General features: G+C 52.3%; 1 protein-coding gene across 1 annotated transcript in view; it reads left to right on the forward strand.

The window, feature by feature from the left end:
- Nucleotides 1-17,715, forward strand: part of CFAP74 (cilia and flagella associated protein 74) — a 74,620-nt gene that overhangs the window by 2,190 nt on the left and 54,715 nt on the right. The window contains exons 2-4 of the mRNA XM_032361539.1: nt 1,447-1,536; nt 9,768-9,920; nt 10,022-11,297. Coding sequence (XP_032217430.1) covers nt 10,538-11,297 — 760 coding nt within the window. The 5' untranslated portion in view covers nt 1,447-1,536; nt 9,768-9,920; nt 10,022-10,537. The remainder of the gene's footprint in view (nt 1-1,446; nt 1,537-9,767; nt 9,921-10,021; nt 11,298-17,715) is intronic.

Below are 17,715 nucleotides of genomic sequence, written 5' to 3' on the forward strand. Positions count from 1 at the left end.
GAGAAGGTCCAGGTGCTAACAGCCTCTGAGAAATAACCTTGACCTTGAATCACTTGACTCAGTTAGTTCAGGGTGACCCAGAGTCTGCTGCCATTTTCTTCACTTGCCTGTTAGCTGAGGCATAAAGTGAACCTTAAGCTCTCCCTGCAGAGGGTCACTAGACAGGAATTTCAGCCTTAGCTCTGGCTGTTTGGGGACATCAGCTCGCCTCTTCTTCCGCAAGCCCTGGAGGCAAGCGCTGTTTCAGGAACCACCAAGAGACAGAGATGTAAAAAAATCACCTGCTCACACAACCACCTGCCGCGCACACCAGGAGGAGGTTTCTGTAGGAGCTGCTGCGGCGGGCATCACCGGGGCCTCCTGTGACCGTCAGTCAAAATGCTTTTTCTTCCCTAGAATCCTCGAGCTCCATTTCAGGTCTAGTCCCTACCTGGTTTGTCTGGGTCTGAAGAGTGGGGGTTTTTATTGTTCCTTCTTCTGGTTTTTCAGGAATTAGTTTGTGGCCACTTCTGTGTCCCCTTTTTCCTCTTCGGCCCCCTTCAGACAACTGCCTCCGAACAGAGAGGGCCAATTCTGGGTGCCCCCAGCAAAGGTCAAGAAACCAGGGCCTTGGTTCTGTGTGTCTGGCTGCTGGCTGGGCTGAGGGGGGCCCAGGATACGGGAGCATCTGCGTCTGTGGGACAGAACCAGCCCCCTGGTCCCTCCCTCTGAGGGTCTGGGAAATGCTCCCCACTCAGAGGTCCGTCAAGCCACTTCCCTTCTCTGGAAAACACATAAGTTGTTCTCCGTGTGAATCCCGTGACTAGTACTTTTTGAGGGGAGAAACCACCTTCCAAGAGGGGCTTTGGTGACTTTCAAAATCCCTGAGAAGGACCCTTGGGGAAGTGAAAGGTTCTCCGTCTCCAGGAAGATCTGTGCCCTTTGCCCAAATGCCTGAACAACCCCAGCTCCTTTCTTGGTACCATTAAGAGCGCAAAACAGGAGGCTCGGCACCAGACCAGGGGAGTGAGAATGATAAAGGAACAAATTTCAAACCTAAGACATTTGGTCCCGTACGTACATCTATTTAACTCGTCCACGGAGTCCCTTTTGGCTTATTTGATGAGGTGGCTTCCCAATCAGGCAGGACCCATGCAAAGCCCTCTGGTTTCACGCTGGGGGCAGTGACATTGCTGTCTTTCTCCTATTTATGCAGGGAGGCGGCATGGTCTCCCCATATGGCACAGAGCGGGACAGGACAGTTGTGCCTTCAGTGGAAGGTTTAGAAACTCCGCCTCCTTGGTTAACCCTGGGGTCACCGGAGCACTTCCCTGAGACCATGCTTGGCCGCCCTAAGCTGCATCTGGAAAAACCAGACCAGTGTGGTCTGCTGGTCTGTTAGATTCTGGAAACCACCAGCCTGCCGTCGTTTTTGTGTTATTTAATCGCTTTGCCTGGAGCCCACAGCGAATGGAGTGGGATGACACCGGGGCTGAGGCCGCGGCGGAGAGCTGGCCGGCTTCCACCCCAGCAGCAGGACGGCCCCGGGAGGTAGAGGTGAGTCACGGCGATCCGATCCGGGAGGGGAAGCAGCACTAGCTAAATTTAAAGTCCCTGCCTGATAGATTTGTGAGGCTGCTTTACGATTTTACTGGGGAGAAAACGGCAGTGACACAGGAGAATTTTCTTGAGTGTAGCCTGCGAGTATTAATGCTGTGATTTTTACACGGAATCCATCGGTCTGAGAAGCAGAGAGAACTCGGCAGAAAGGATCTGATGCAAACTACTTGCAGCGGCCGGAGGTCATCTGTCTCCTTAGACGGAGGGCGAGCTCACGGCCATGGCCATGCTGTTCTCAGGGTTCGAGGCCCTGAGAACCGACAGACCCCAGACTCGGCCTCTCAGAGAGTTGTTTCCACACGAGTCAAATAGACATTCCAGCACATTCATGTTTAACGTGGAAAAGCCAGAATTCTATTCTCCTTTTTTATGTTTTTTAAAGTAGTGATTTGAAATCCCAAACGTAAAGAAAACAGTAGACACAAATTAACATTCCTGACAAAAAGGCTGTCAGTCAAGGGAGGAAAACCGGCTGCTTTGGACGGAGCGGGGGCTGGGTCAGCCACAGGGAGACTGTCAGGGAGCCTCGGGGGAGAGAGGGTCCCGCCAGCCGGGATGAGGTTCTTCCCAAACTCTGGCAGGAGGGCGCTGCGCCCCTCCTCTCTCTCTGGTCCTGGATGCTGATCCTCCAGGCAGGATGCCAGACAGATAAAAACAGGAACCTTTTTCATACTTGACATTTGATTCCCTTCATTAAACTTCCCCCAAAAAAGCCCCCACCAGATCAATATTCACTTAACAAATATTAATGGATTATTCAACCTACCACGTGCCAAGTATTGGTCCAGACATGGGGTGTGAAGAAGATATAAAAGGTCGCCATCTCCACTGAGCTCACCTTCTAGAAAGGGGAGGACAGACAGTCGGTGAGGAAACGAACCATCATTTCAGAAGAAATACAGGCTGTGAAGGAGTGTAAACAAGACCAAAATAATAGAGTAGTCGTGCTGGGGGTGGGGACGCTTAGACAGGGTAGTTAGGAAAGGCCTTCGATGAGGTACCATTCGAGCTGGAACTTGAATTATAGACTATCCCTCCTGGAGAAAAAGCCAGCCACATCAAGAGCCAGGTAAGTGCTTCAGAGAGAGAACAGAAAGTGCAAAGGTCCTGGGGCACCTAGCTGGCTCAGCCGAAGAACATGTGGCTCTTGGTCTTGGAGTTGTCAGTTTGAGCCCGATGTTGGGTGTTGAGATTACTTTAAAAAAGATTTTTTTTATTTATTTGACAGAGATCACAAGTAGGCAGAGAGGCAGGCAGAGAAAGAGGGGGAAGCAGGCTCCCCACCAAGCAGAGAGCCTGATATGGGACTCGATCCCAGGACCCTGGGATAATGACCTGAGCTGAAGGCAGAGGCTTTAACCCACTGAGCCCCCAGGCGCCCGTAAAGATTTTTTTAATGTTTTTTAAAAGAAAGTGCAGAAGTCCTGAGGCTGGGATGAACCAGCCAAAAAGAAGCAAAGCCAGACCAGTGTGGGCGGTGACACAGGGAGTGAGAGAGGGAAGCTGAGTACGACAGGTGGGTCTGTGGGGCGCCTGGGGGCTCAGTGGGTTAAGCCGCTGCCTTCGGCTCGGGTCATGATCTCAGGGTCCTGGGATCGAGCCCCACTTCAGGCTCTCTGCTCCGCGGGGAGCCTGCTTCCTCCTCTCTCTGCCTGCCTCTCTGCCTACTTGTGACCTCTGTCAAATAAATAAAATCTTTAAAAAAAAAAAAAAGACAGGCAGGGTCCAGGTCAGGTCTCACACAGCCTTTTAGATTATGGCCTGGATCTAGATTTTATTTTACTTTGTATTAGCTTTGTTGACATATAATTTATATACAGTAAAGTTCACCGATTTTAAGTATACAGTTTCGATGGACCACAGCCAACCTTACCTATTTCTACCATCGTCGTGGTCAGTCTGCTCCCCGGGTCTGGTCCCGAGTAACCATGAGCATCTGCTTTCTGTTGCTTTAGTTTTGCTTTTCTAAAGTGCGACATACAAGGATCGCACAGTGTGAGGTTGGTGTGGGCAGCCTCCCACGACGGCTCCCAGCGACCCCTGCCCTGGTATTGGACATCTTCCCTGGCATGGGGTCTGGACCCACTCACCTGATTCAATGATATCCAAAAGGGACAAGACATCATGTCCAGGGTCGGCTTGTGAAACACTGTGCCTTAGGTCTTGCTGGCACCCTACTTGTTCGCGTTGAAGAGCCGACTGCCATGTTGAGAGCTGGTGTAGCAGGAGACTCACCAGGCAAGGAATTGGGGTCCGGCCCTTGGTCTGACAGGGACCAAGGGAGCTGACACCCCCTGCCCAGCCAGAGTGAGCTGGAGAGTGCAACTGGACCCCCGTGAACCTCAAGATGACTGTGAACCTGGACATGGCCCTTGGCTTCAGCTTTGTAAGAGGCAGAGCTGGGGACCTGACCCTGACAAAAGCTGTGGGATAAGGGTGTTGTTTTGATCCATGGTGTCTCATGGCCGTTTGTTACACAGCAATGAGTGACTAATACAGTAAGCTTGTGTCGGACTCCTTTCACTCAGCGTAATACCTTTAAGGTATCGGAAGTTTATCTCTATGCTGAGTCGCGTTCCATTGTATGAATATACCCCACAGTGTGAAGCCACCTGCTGACGGACGTTTGGGCTGTACCAAGGTACATCTGTTAGGAGTCAAGTTGCTTTGAAAGCTCAAGTGCAAGTGTCTGTGTGAGCAGGTTTCCATTTTCTTTGGATACATACCTAGTTGTAGGATTATGGGATTTTAAGGGGAATGTATGTTTATAGGAAACTACTAATCTGTATCCCAGTGTGGCTATTTTGTATTCCCACCAGCGATGGATGAGATTTTAAGTTGCTCTGCCTCCTTATCAACGCTCGCTTATACATCTTTAATTTTGGCCATTTTTGTGACTATGCATAGACATCTCATTGTGGATTTAATGTGCATTTTTTTAATGGCTTATGACTCTGAAACCTCTTTATAGGATTGTTCAAATCTTTTCACAATATTTTCTTTTAAAGATGTATTTATTTATTTGAGAGACAGAGAGCAGAGGGAGGGGCACAGGGAAAGAATCTGCAGCAGACTCCCAGCCGAGTGTGGAGCCTGATCTGGGGCTTGAACTCATGACCCCGAGATCGTGACCTGAGCTGAAACCAAGAGTTGGACGCTCAACCAACTGAGCCACCCAGGCATCCCGTCTGTCAATATTTTAAAATGAGATTGTTGGCCTTCTTATTGAGTTGTAAGAGTTCTTTGTATATTGTAGATAGACGTCCTTCACTGGATGTCCGTCTTGCAAATACTTTCTCCCAGTCTGGGGCTTGACTGTTCATTTTTCTTTTTCTTTTTCTTTTTTTTTTCAAAGATTTTATTTATTTGACAGAGAGAGAGAAATCACAAGTAGGCAGAGAGGCAGGCAGAAAGAGAAGAGGAAGCAGGCTCCCTCTTCAGCAGACCCTGAGATCATGACCTGAGCCAAAGGCAGAGGCTTTAACCCACTGAGCCACCCAGGCACCCCTGTCTGTTCATTTTTCTTAACCGGAACTCCTCAAGAGCCGAAGTTTTTAATCTTGATGAAATCCATTTTGTCAATGTTCCTTTATGGCTCCTGCTCCCCCTGGGTGTCCCTCGCCTGAGAAGGGCCGGAGAAGCTTTCCGTCACTCCATCCCAGTCAGCAGCAGGAGTTTGCCTTCATTCAAAAACTTTTTTAATAACGACTTTATTGAGATATAATTACATACCATGAAACCGCCTTCATTTTCTCCAGCTGTTTTCTCTGAGTACAGACGTTCACATCACCAGCGGTTTTTGTTTGATTTTCATTTTTTCTTCTTTCAGGGTTTTAAAGTTGTAGCTTCATTGTCTCCGGCTTGAATGGTTTCCCTCCAACAGATCACTGACATTTCTTTGTTACTCTGCATGCAATGTGTCTTTTCTCTGAGTGTTCTGAAGAGTCTTTATTTCTCATTTTGGCCAATTTGGTGATTATGTGTCTTGGTGTGATTTTCCTGTATTTATTCTGCTTGAGGTCTGCGGAGCTTCTTGGGTCTGCGGGCTTGCCGTTCTCATCCAGCTTGGGAGATTTTCAGCCACTTTGGCAGCGAATTTCACATCCTCTGGGGTCCTTGCCAGGGTGTTAGATCCGTGTCCCGAGAGAAGGCCCCACGTCCACAAACTCTCCCCGTCAGAGGCTCCTGTTTGGCCCCTGGAGGCTGCGCCTGCAAACCCATCCCACAGCCCACACCTGCTGCGAATTCCTGCGGCTCCTTTTGGCCTTAAAAATAAAAATTTCAGGGTGCCTGTGTGGCTCAGTGGGTTAAAGTCTCTGCCTTTGGCTCAGGTCATGATCCCTGGGTCCTGGGATCGAGCCCCACATCAGGCTCTCTGCTCCTCGGGGAGCCTGCTTCCTCCTCTCTCTCTGCCTACTTGTGATCTCTATCAAATAAATAAATAAAATCTTTTTAAAAATTCCAGTTATTTTACCAGCAAAAGATGGGTTTGCTTGGGAACAAAAGAGAAAGGCAACCCGCACAAGCAAGTCACAGCAGAAAAAACATCACTGAGTCCAGAGAACAAAGAACGGCTCTTTACAGCCGCGAGGTGGTTGTAAGCAGAAAGCCCTTGGAGCAAACTAGGAACTTGAATGCAGTCTTCTCATTGGCTGGGCTATGACAGTCCCTCCTTGGCTAAATTGTGACAGTCTCTTATCCGCTAGGTTGTGGCTGTCTTTCATTGGTTAAATTGTGACCATTTCTCACAGGCTAAGTTGTGGCTGTCTCCCATTGGCTACATTGTGACAGTCTCTCATTGGCTGGGCTGTTGCTGGGCAGACGAGGAAAGCCTCTCTTCCTCCTGGGGGGGTAGTGGAAGTAACACCCACTTGCAGAGTCCCTCTTCTGGTTGGGTCAGCAGTCGGTGAGTGGTGGGGCCGGAGGGCGCCCTCTGCCCTGAGCCTCCGGGCTACATTAGAGTGAGGCTCTGTTGTTTTCACACACCGTTCTTTCTTACCAGGTCCAGCATGTATGTAATGAGGCTATGCTACGATTAATCCCTGGTTGCCAACCTGGCAATGGGGGCGGAGGGCGGGGCAGGGGGAGGGCGCAGATACTGGAAGGACCTTGTGGCCTTATTTTTGAAACCTCTACAGTGTCTTCCCATAAGAGGGGAGTCCTGGTGTTTCCCTTAGTGGTTGGGGTGAGCAAGCTTCACAGTTTCTGATGTTTCAGAAAAGTCCAGGGAGCCAAAGTCTTTAGGAGCACCCACCCAGATAAACCCATTCCATGTGTGGAGGTTTTTCCAACCAGGCCCTGACCTTGGCATTGCAAAGCTACCTTGACTGAGAGTCAAGGTAGTTCTATTTTTAATTTAAAAAAAAAAGATTTTATTTATTTATTTGACAGGCAGAGATCACAAGTTGGCAGGGAGGCAGGCAGAGAGAGAGGAAGGGAAGCAGGCTCCCTCGGGGCTTGATCCCAGGACCCTGAGACCATGACCTGAGCCAAAGGCAGAGGCTTAACCCACTGAGCCACTCAAGTGCCCCTATTTCTTGTCTTTTTGATCGTAGCCATTCTGAGAGGTATGAGGTGATATCTCATGGTGGTTTTGATCTGCATGTCCCTGATGATGAGTGATATTTGCCATCTCATGGATCTGTTGGCCATCTGGATGTCTTTGTCTTCCTTGGGAAAATGTCTGTTCAGATACTCTGCCCATTTCTTATTTGGATTGTTTGGAGTTTTTGCTATGAAATTGTATGGGTTTTTTTTTTTAATATATTTTGGATATTAACCCCTTACCAGATACATGATGGGCAAATATTTTCTCCCATTCAGAAAGTTGCTTTTGCATTTTGTGGATGGTTTCCTTTGCTGCGCACAAACTTCTGAGTTTAATATAGTCCCACTTGTTTATTTTTGCTTTGTTGCCTTTGCTTTTGGTGTCAACGCACTTAGTTTCAATTATCTGTTAACTATCTCCGTCTTCGCATATTCTTCCGTGAGATGTCTCTGCAGCCAAATCACTGTAATTTTTTTTTTTAAGATTTATTTATTTATTTGAGAGAGAGAGAGAAAGAGAGTGTGAGCAGGAGGGGCAAAAAAGAGGGAGAAAGAATCTCAAGCAGACTCACCATTGGGCGCAGAGCCCAAGATGGGCTCGAGCTCACGACCCTGAGATGTACTGTTCTTGTATGTATCTCCTTCATCCTCCCAAACACACGTCCTTGTCAGTCACTGCACCAACCACTGTTCTCCCAACTTATTATTTGTGAAAATTGTATCAGTGGGATACCACCTTGTTCAAGGCATCCACGTTTGACCCAGGATGCGATACTCACTGCCAGCAGGGCAGCGAGCGATCTAGTTACAACTCCCCCTCTTAGTATCTACTGCCTCAGACCACTCCTGCTACCAACTATGAATGTGTGTCCTCCAGTAAGCAGACTATGACATGGCATTCAGAATACAAGAGATTTATTGGGAGCTCATGCCTGTGAAAGATGGGGGTTGGGGGTTGGATCAAAATTGGGCTGAGGAAACCACAGACTACAATACTGATCTGAAGCCCATGGGTGGAAAGCATGGAGAAGCAGAGTTGAGCAGGGAGAACCTAACTCTGATGCAAACCCTACTAAGTTTTGGTCGATCTGAGGGAAGGGGTGGAGAACTCTGGAGCAGAGATTGTCCACTAGGGGAGCCCCAGGGCTGGAGGTCCACCTAGAGCCACCTAGAGCCCCTGCCATGGTCGATCATTGACCAGGAACCACCCAGAAAGAGAGCGAACTCAGCTCCACTACAGCGCTGCTGCACTCCTCTTGACTAAATGCAAAACCTTTCTCGAAGGGAGATCAGAGCCGAGCTCTGCCACGGAAGCTTCATCCATTTCCAGAATGGTGACGCAGCATCCTAGCAGCCTTCAAAAGTGATCAATGAAAAAATAAAAAAGCGATCAATGAGGATTTTATTTTTTAAATGAACTCATGGATGTTAACATATTTACTGTGCTTCAGTCCACTGTATTTACTTTTTTTTTTTAATACTCAAATTGTCCTTACTTTGGCCAATGGGAGCATCTCCACATTGACTAGCAAGTCCTCTGACCCAATGCTGGACTCGTTAGTAATTCCCTTGCTTTCTGTTGATAAGATGCTCCAAGATCATGTTGTGTGTTTTCTGCCTTAGATCTGATACCAGTCATTTTTCTAAGAAGCGGTGGTTTCTTCTACCAGGAATAGGGCCAAGGACAACCAGCTGGGTGCCGAGTGCTCACTGCTACTGAGCTAGTGATTATTTCTAGACTGTGCAACCCAACCAGGCACTTTTTATATCTTTGCTCTCTAATAGGGCAGCTGCTAGCCACACTGCGCCACTGAACACGTGAAATGTGGCTACTGCAACCAAGGAATGGAATTTTATTTATTTTTTTAAATTGTTTTTAATTAAAAGTAGGCTGCATGCCCAACATGGGGCTTGGACTCACGACCCCAAGATCAAGAGTTGCACAGCCTGAGCCAGTCAGGTGCTCCAAGGAATGGAAGTTTAAATTTGTACCGGTGTAAAAGTGTCTGTTCAAGTGTTTAATATTAATTAATTTTACATTGAAATAGCCACATATGTCCAGTGGCTACCATACCAGATGGTTCTAGACCTTTTCAGTGGACAGAACTAAGAAGTAATTTTTTCTTATGATTTTATTTATTTATTGGACAGAGACAGAGATCACAAGTAGGCAGAGAGGCAGCAGAGAGAGAGGGGGAAGCAGGCTCCCGCTGAGCTGAGAGCCCGATGTGGGGCTCGATCCCAGGACCCTGAGATCATGACCTGAGCCCAAGGCAGACGCTTAATCCACTGAGCCACCCAGGCGCCCCAGAAGTAATTTTTTTATTATTTACATATTTATTTATTTTTAGAGAGAGTGTGCAAGCAGGGGCAGAAAGGCAGAGGGAGACGGAGAATTCTAAGCTGGCTTCACGTGCAGCGCAGAGCTGGACTGGAGTTTAGTCGCACAACCCTGAGATCATGACCTGAGCTGAAAGCAAGAGTCCGAGGCTTAACCGAATGAGCCACCCAGTGCCCCAGAAATACATTTTTAAAGTTCTATTAATTCATACTAATATTTCCCATTGGCACCCAAGATTACAGTTTTAACTTATTTTACATTCCTATCTCTTCTCCCAAAGTTAAAATGTTGGTTCCTAACATTCCCACACCAGCTATGTCCTGTATCTCCCTGCATGCACTTCCGGGCGGCGATGGTCGCACCGTTACTAAGGCCAGGGCCACTGCAAACAACCCGAGCGTTCTTTGGAGCTCTTTTGGCCCTTACTAGTTAAGTACAATCAAATTGTTGGGTTTTAAAGTCATTTGAATTCTTTTCTGTAAGGTTAATACCTGACATACAGTTAGGTTCATTTATTTTGTTTCCAATTCTTAGGAACTGACTTGTTTTTGGCACTGCGGCCACACAGTTCCACAGCCAAAGGGACAAGCACCTTCAGAGAAATGTCATTTCCGCGTGGAGCTCACCTTCCTGACCCTGGCTGGTAACTGTTTCTCCGTGACCCTCAGGAAGTACCTGTACCTGGATGTTCTTAGCGCCTCTGCCCCTTCTTAGGAAGACACACCCCGTTGCACCACTTTTGTCCCTTCACAGTAGGTTTTGAAGATCACTCCATGGGGAGACACGACAGTCCTCCCGCCTCCGCAGCGGCTCGGCCGGGGCTCTCTGCAGCCCTCGGCCGGCCTCCGCCTCTGCCGTGGACAGGGCACGGAGGGTTGCGGATACGCAGAGGCCAGCGGGCAAACCGGGGGGAAGCAGCCCGGTGCAGGCCGTGGGGCGGCAGGAGTGTGAGTTCTGTCAGGGAAGCGACCGTGGGCTGATGGGGCGCCGCGGTTCTGCTCCTCGGGCCCAGCCTTCGGAGCGCAGAGACCCGCGCCCCGCGAGCCGGCGATGACCGCGGACGCGCGCGGGGCCACGGCTAACGCGCGCGGTCCCCGCCTCCGCGGCGCTGTGCGCAGGGCTCGGCGGCCACCCGGGTGGACGGTTTCCCGCGCGGAACCAGGCACTTCCCGGACTCGCGGCGGCCCCGGGAGGCACCTCGAGGTCGGCTGCAGCGGCGCGCGGCGAGGGCAGGGCTCCGCCGCCCGGGGTGCTCCCGAGTCCCCGCCGGGCCTGGCCCGAGAGGCCCAGGTCGCACCCCCACGTCTGCGCCCAGACACGCGCTCCGGCCGGGCCGGTCGCCTCACGACAGAGCGGGGCAGGGGACCCCGGGCCGGGCTGGGGAGGGCGACGCGCGGCTCGGCGCGGCCCGCACGTGGAGCCCGCAGTCCCCGCCTACGACGCCCGCGGGCAGGACCCGTCGGCGCGAGCACGACACTCGCTGGGTGGACCAACCTGCCCCCGGGGCTGCTAGGGCCAAACCCCCGGCTACGGCCCCGCGCGCTCCCGCGTCCACCGAGCCGCCGGATCCGCTCCGGGACTCTCCGCGGGCCGCCGCGGCCGCACTGCGCCTGCGCGGGGGCGCCCCGGACCGCACCATCGCCCGAGCAGGGGTGCGCGCGGCGGGCGAAGCCCCACCCCGGCCCGTGGAGCCGCCCGTCGCCCTGGAGTCGCTCGTTGCCATGGAGCTGCCCGCCGCCCTCGACGCCGCGGCCCAGGTCTGGGAGCGCCCCCGGAGGAGCCTCTGCGACCCCCGGCCGGCCACGGAGAGGTGGGTCCGTTCGCCCCGGAGCCCGGGTTCGGCCGGGCAGGCACCTGCTGCGGCGGGTCTCGCCCCCGGTGGTTTTCGCGGAGTCCCCGGCCCTGGGGCTGCCCCCCCCCCGACCCCCGGCTTTGCGGGCCTCACTGGGGTCGCGGCGCCGCGGTGGCAGCCCTGACCAGAGTTGGGGGACCCCGGCTGGGGAGCCCAGCGGAGAAAGGGAGCCCCGAGTCCTCCCGCTGGGCTTTTCTTTCTTCTTTAAGTTTACTTTTTAAAAGATATTATTTATTTATTTATTTATTTATTTATTTTTTAGAAAGAGAGAACGAGCGGGGGGAGGGGCGGAGGGAGAAGCAGACTCCCCGCTGGGCAGGGCGCCCCATGCGGGGCTCGATCCGGTGACTCTGGGATCATGAGCTGACCCGAATAGACGCTTAACCGGCTGAGTCCCCCCAGGCGCCCCTATTGGGTTTTTCAGAGGGACCCCGTTTGGGCCGTGGAGGGGCCCCTGCTGCGTTTCCCACCAGCTGCCGGTCCTTTCCTCGAACCCTTCCCTGCACGGCCGCGCTGAGCCAGCCGCTGCGCCAGGTACGGAGCCCGCACCGCCCGGCTGGGCCGCCAGGTGCCCGGAGTTCCCTCACAGGTGCTCTGGGCAGGGGGACGCACGCGCCCGCGCACCCGGCGCAGACTGGTTTTAAAGTGAACATCAGGAAAAAATTAAATACATACATACACACACATACACACACACACACACACACATACACACATACACAGATGCATGCATACACACACATATACATGCATATACATGCATGTGCACACATATATACAGGTACATACACATACGCATGCACACATATACATACACATATACATACATGTACATGCACACATATAGCCACATATATGCATACACATACATACACATCGGCACACATGCACGTATACACGCACATGCACATATACATATACACAAACACACAAGCACACATGTACATACATATAGACACACATACACACACACATACATACATAAAGTGAACATCAGTAGCAACTACCCAGGTCAAGAAATCAAACCACGTCCACACGGTAAGTCAGTCCTCCCTTCCCTTCCCACAGGCAGACCTCACTGACCCCCAAGACCCGGACGGGCTTTTGTGATTCTCATTTCCTGGCTTTTCTTCAGGTGCACCCCGTGTATGCGTTCCTAAGCACCATAATTAAGTTTCACTGACTTTGGAATATCATATAAATGGAATAATACTATATATATTCTTCTTTAATTTTTGAAACAACTCCAAGTTTACATAAAAGTTTAGTCCCCAAATCGTCTTTTCCTGAGGCACTTGAGAAGTCACTTATGGGATGCTTTCTGACCGAGCCACACTGTGCAGGCCGTTCTCCCACGTGACCTCAGAAGGGCCATCAAAGTCAGGACACTCACAGACGTGTCACCACCACTGTTAAGCACCTTTTGACAGTTGATCCCAGAAAGCCACAAAAGCGAAAGGACCCCCTCTGGGATCACACGTTGCGCTCCGCAGTCCTTGTGTGTCTGCAGCATCTGGCCCTCGGCCTCCCTGGCGTTTCCCGGGCTTTCAGGACGCCGCCTCTGACGGCTGCAGGCGGGTCCGCAGAAGCTCTTCGATGTGGGCTTGTCTGATGTTTCCCCAGATGAGGTTCGCATCATGCGTCCTTGGCAGGAGAGTCAAAGGACTTATGCGCCACTTTCTGCCCATTCTGGCCTGTGAGGTGAGCCATGTCACATCACCGCCGACTTTCACCTTGATCGCCGGATTAACGTGCTGTCTGCCGACGTCTGCCGTTCCCTGTGTGACTGACACATGTGGTATCGGGAGATCGTAGAAGCTATATGGCCGTGTCATCCTTCCAAGGCTGGAGCTGGGTGGCTCCCAGTGACAACCCCCGCCCCCCGCCCTGCCTGGGCTCTGATGTCCTCCACGGGGCAGCCTCCTCCTGCTCCCGTCTGACATCCAGCTCGGGGCCACGACTCCCCCAAGCCGACACCCCCTCAGCACCCCCGTCTGGGCCACCGCGGATCCTGCCTCTCCTGCCAAATCTGGGGCACCTTTTGCACCTTCTTCCCTGGCGGTCGTGTTCAAGGGGGCCCTGCAGCATGGTGCCCGACGTGGAGCATTCGCGTCACCCCAGAGCACCCAGAGGAGGACCCGTGCGCCTGCGGCCATCCTGCTGCGGGATTCCGGACTCTCTGCTGCTCCCAGCCTTGCTGCTCTGGGGGGTCCTGCTGTGTCCCGAAGCCGGAGCGTGTGATGAGTTGAAATGTGTTTCTTCAAGGAGAAAACATCATGGGTTGAAGCCCTAATCCCCAGGATCTCAGAATGTGGCCTCCTTTGGAAATAGGGTCATTAGGGATGTCATTTGTTGTGATGAGGTCCTACAACAGGTGTCTTTATAAAAAGGAGGTATTTGGACGTAGATCTGGGCCCCTGGAGACTGTCATGTGGAGGCTGGAGTTAGCCCACGCCAAGCCAGGGCACTGTCACCCCAGAGCACCCAGAGGAGGACCCAGGGTGCTGTCAGAACCTTGGAGAGGCCTGGAACACATGCTCTCCCGGCACTTCAGGGGGACCACGGCGCTGCCATCACCACCATGGCAGGTCCCTGTCCTCTGCAAGTGTGAGAGAACACATTTCCATCGCCCGGAGACTCCTGGTGTTGCGCTGGTGATGGCAGCCCCAGGACACTAGTGCAGCATCTATAGGACGCACACCCAGGAGCAGAGCCCGGAGTCAGAGAATGGAAGCAAAACTGGGCCCCCAAAGGCGGCCATGACCTCATCCTTGGAACCTGGGAATATGTTGGACGATGTGGCAGGGGAATTCAGCTTGTTCAGCGGCGTGTGAGCTGGGGACAAGATCCCAGATTATCCAGGTGTCCTCAGGAGTGGGACAGGGAGCCGGGAGTGGGGAGGGAGCCACAGAGCCCCGGGGGGACGGTAGCTCGCGCTGCTGGCTTTGAAGGTGGTTGAATGGGGCCTTGAGCTGAGGCGTGTGGGGGACCTCCAGAAAGGTGCGGCCCTGCCACACCTGGATTTTAACGCAGCGAGACTCACTGCCGACCCTGACCACCCGAATCGCAGCGTGAGTGGTGTGTTAAGTCACTGGGTTTGCAGTAACTTGTTACAGCAACAATGGGAAAGTGATACAAAGGTACATACTTTTTCACTTTACTTTTCTAAAAAAAGATTTTATTTATTTCAGGGGAGAGGCTGACTCCCCGCTGAGCAGGGAGCCCAACATGGGGTTTCATCCCAGGACCCCGGGATCATGACCCAAGCCGAAGGCAGATGCTTCACCGACTGAGAACTATAAATGAGGTTGGGCAACGTGTGTGTGTCGCCGACAAACAGCTTATCCAAAGCGGGAGCCTGTGGAGAGCTACGGGGAACCGCGCGAACCACGGCGGGAGGCAGTCGGGACTGGGGGCCGCTGACACGCAGGGGTGCGGCTGCCCCGCTGGCCGGCCAGGGCGTGCTTTAGGGCAAAGGGCCCTGCTGACATGCTGCCCCTTGGCCGCCGGTGGCTCCTCCGCCGACCCGGGCGTCGCCCTTACATGCTCCTGATGGCAGAGCTTTTGGGCTTTGGGTCGAATTTGTCTTCTGGTTTGTAGCTTTTTTTCAACGCTCCTTTGGGCGTTCTCCGAACACAAGTTTTTACTTTAAATGTACATGACCCTGCGCCAGCTTTTCCTCTCGTGGCTGACATTTGCAGCGCCGTGTGCCCCCAGCATCCACTGTGGCCCAGGTCAGCTGTTCCTGCCTGCGACGTTCATCCGCAGGGAACCGAGTCCCGGCGGGAAGGCCCGGCCGTTGGGCTCGTGACCGAGGCGGGCGCCCTTGCCCGCTGGTGGCCCGCGCGCTCCGGCTGGGTGTGGGGCGGTGGTGAATCTGCAGAGCAGTTTGGAGAGAACTGGCAGTTCTTGAACACTCATTCATTTATGCCGACTTTGTTCTTTTCTTTGCACTTTTACTGTGGAAAAGTGTGATCTCAGGAAGGTAGAGAAGGGGCGACCCAGATTCGCAGGCCCGGTCCCCTTGGTGCCTCCCGCACCACGCTGCTGGCCGCGCCCCTGCAGCCCCTCACTGGCAGGTCCTGGTAGGGGGAGGCGAGAGCAGCCCAGGTGGGGGGTTTCCACCCGTAACTACTGCTCTCCCAGAGAAGACTCCCTTTTGGCATAACTACGACATGGTTATCAGTCCCAACAAAATTAACCTGAATTTCTTGATAAAATAAACACCAGTCCGCCTTCATTCACATCGTCTGGAAAACGAGTCTTCTCAGCTGCTTCCTGGAATCCAGGGACAGGCAGGACCCCCGCACCGCAAGTGGCCGACTTGTCTCTGAAGGCCCTTTTGGTTTAAAGTGGCCGCCCTGTCCCTCTTTTCCGCCTTGACCTCCATTTGCTGAAGTTTCTGGGTCGTTTGATCCGTTTCTGTATGCTGGAGGCCTTTAATGTCAGCCTCCAGCGTCTTCTCCGGACAGGATCTGCACATCTTTTGTTGTGTCCGGTTTTAGGTACCTCGTATTTCTTGGTATAATTCGAAACACACGGCATCTCTTCCAAATCTCGTTTCCCCTCCGTTCGGAAGAGCAGGATTATATTTGGTTTTTATGACTGGACTTAGGTCGAGCGACGTCACTAAATCGTCTCAGTGACTTAATGCCGGATGTCTGCGTGCCCGGCGGATCGCTCCGCACACAGTCCTGGGATCTGAGAACATTTCCACTTCGAGCTCCTTGTGTTCCTTCCAGCGGGTTCTGGCTGGGAGCCCCAGCGGCGCCGAGTGGAAGCAAACGTCCTTGTTTTGCTCTCAGTCCTGCGGCTTTTTGTGCTTAGAACTCATGACGTTTCCTGCAAACAGCCTTTCCCACAGTAAAGCCATCAGTGTGCAGTAGGAGATGGTGAAGTGCGATGTTGAATGTGATCAGTGCTTCCCCACATCAATCGAGTCGACCATGTGAGTCCCTTCCTTCGGTCTGTCCCCCGCGGTGAGTTAACCTGATTCTAACGTGCAGTCAGGCCCTGGGGTACCAAAGTTGCATCCATGCGCTGCTGCGGGATTCAGGCAGGGGATGCTCCCCACTTCCCCTTTCATTGTCCGGCTTTGGTGACAAAGGTGACAGGAGCTCCGGGAAGTAAGTCAGGGAGTGGGCCTTCTGCCCCTCCTTCCCAGAAGCAGTGTGCACGCCTCGCGGGTTTCCCAGAACTTGGCAGGGCGGCCTCTGCGCCCTGAGCCCCCTTCAAGGGTCCGTCTGTCTATTGAGTTTCTTTTATGCTCATGGGATTCAACATTTTTCTTTTCTTCAAACCATTTTGGTTACTACTATTTTTCTAATAACTTGTTCATTGTCTAAATTTTCACATTCATTGGCATAAAGTTGTTGACTGACTTTCCTTTGTATTTTTTTATGAGATTATTTTTCAGTTTTGCAGATCTTTAAAAAATCCAAACTTCCCGTTTCCGGGGCCCTCTCTCTCTCATCTGTCTTCGTCGTGCGGATTTCTAATCTTTGTCATCTTCTTTCTTGCACTTTCTTTGGGTTTCTCTGGCAGGTCTTGGCTCACTTCCTCAACTGGACGTGGAGCCCGTTCGCCATTCCCCTTTCCACGACAGATGCTGTGGGGCCGCAGGTTGGCGGGGCTCCAGCTGCATGGCCGGTCCCCGGGCGCTCCTGTCCTGTAACTCATTGCACCGTCTCCACGACAGCTTTTCCCTGGACCCTGGGTCATTTAGAAGTATATTTCTTGGGGGCACCTGGGCGGCTCACTCATAAGCCTCCAACCATTGATCTCGGCCCCAAGCTTGATCTCAGGGTCACGGGATCAAGCCCCGTGCTGGGCTCCACGCTCAGTGGGGAGTCTGCTTGGGGCTCTCTCTTTGTCTCCCCCTGCCCCTTCCCTGCCCACACCCTCACTCTCTCTGTCCTTCCCTCTCTTTCTAAAATAAATAAATCTTTAAAAAAAAAAAGTGTGTTTCCAAGTAGTTTTCTAAAGGTAGTTCTCTATTGCTTACTGATTTGGGCCGATGAATTCGGGCCAGAGAACAAGTTTTTAGGATCATCTTTATTGAGGAGTAACTGGCGTGCAATATTGTGTTCATTTCAGGGGGCACCACAGTGATTTGAGATGCACCTGCCTTGTGAAAGCGTTACCTTGATGCGTCCTGTCCCCATCTGTCACCACACAAAGTCATCACGACATGATGGACTGTGTTCCCTACTCCGTACAAAGCTATGTACCCTTCCAGGCCTTTGAAATTGACTGACACCCGTTTTGGGCCCAAGACACGGCTTTCGTAAATGTTCTGTGTTTGCTGTAGGGGACCTTGAAATCCTGCGGTTGCCGGGTTCCGGGTGTCTGTCGGCTCAGTTTGCTAATGACATTG

Source organism: Mustela erminea, chromosome 10 (assembly GCF_009829155.1).
Source record: "Mustela erminea isolate mMusErm1 chromosome 10, mMusErm1.Pri, whole genome shotgun sequence".
Lineage (NCBI taxonomy): Eukaryota > Metazoa > Chordata > Mammalia > Carnivora > Mustelidae > Mustela > Mustela erminea.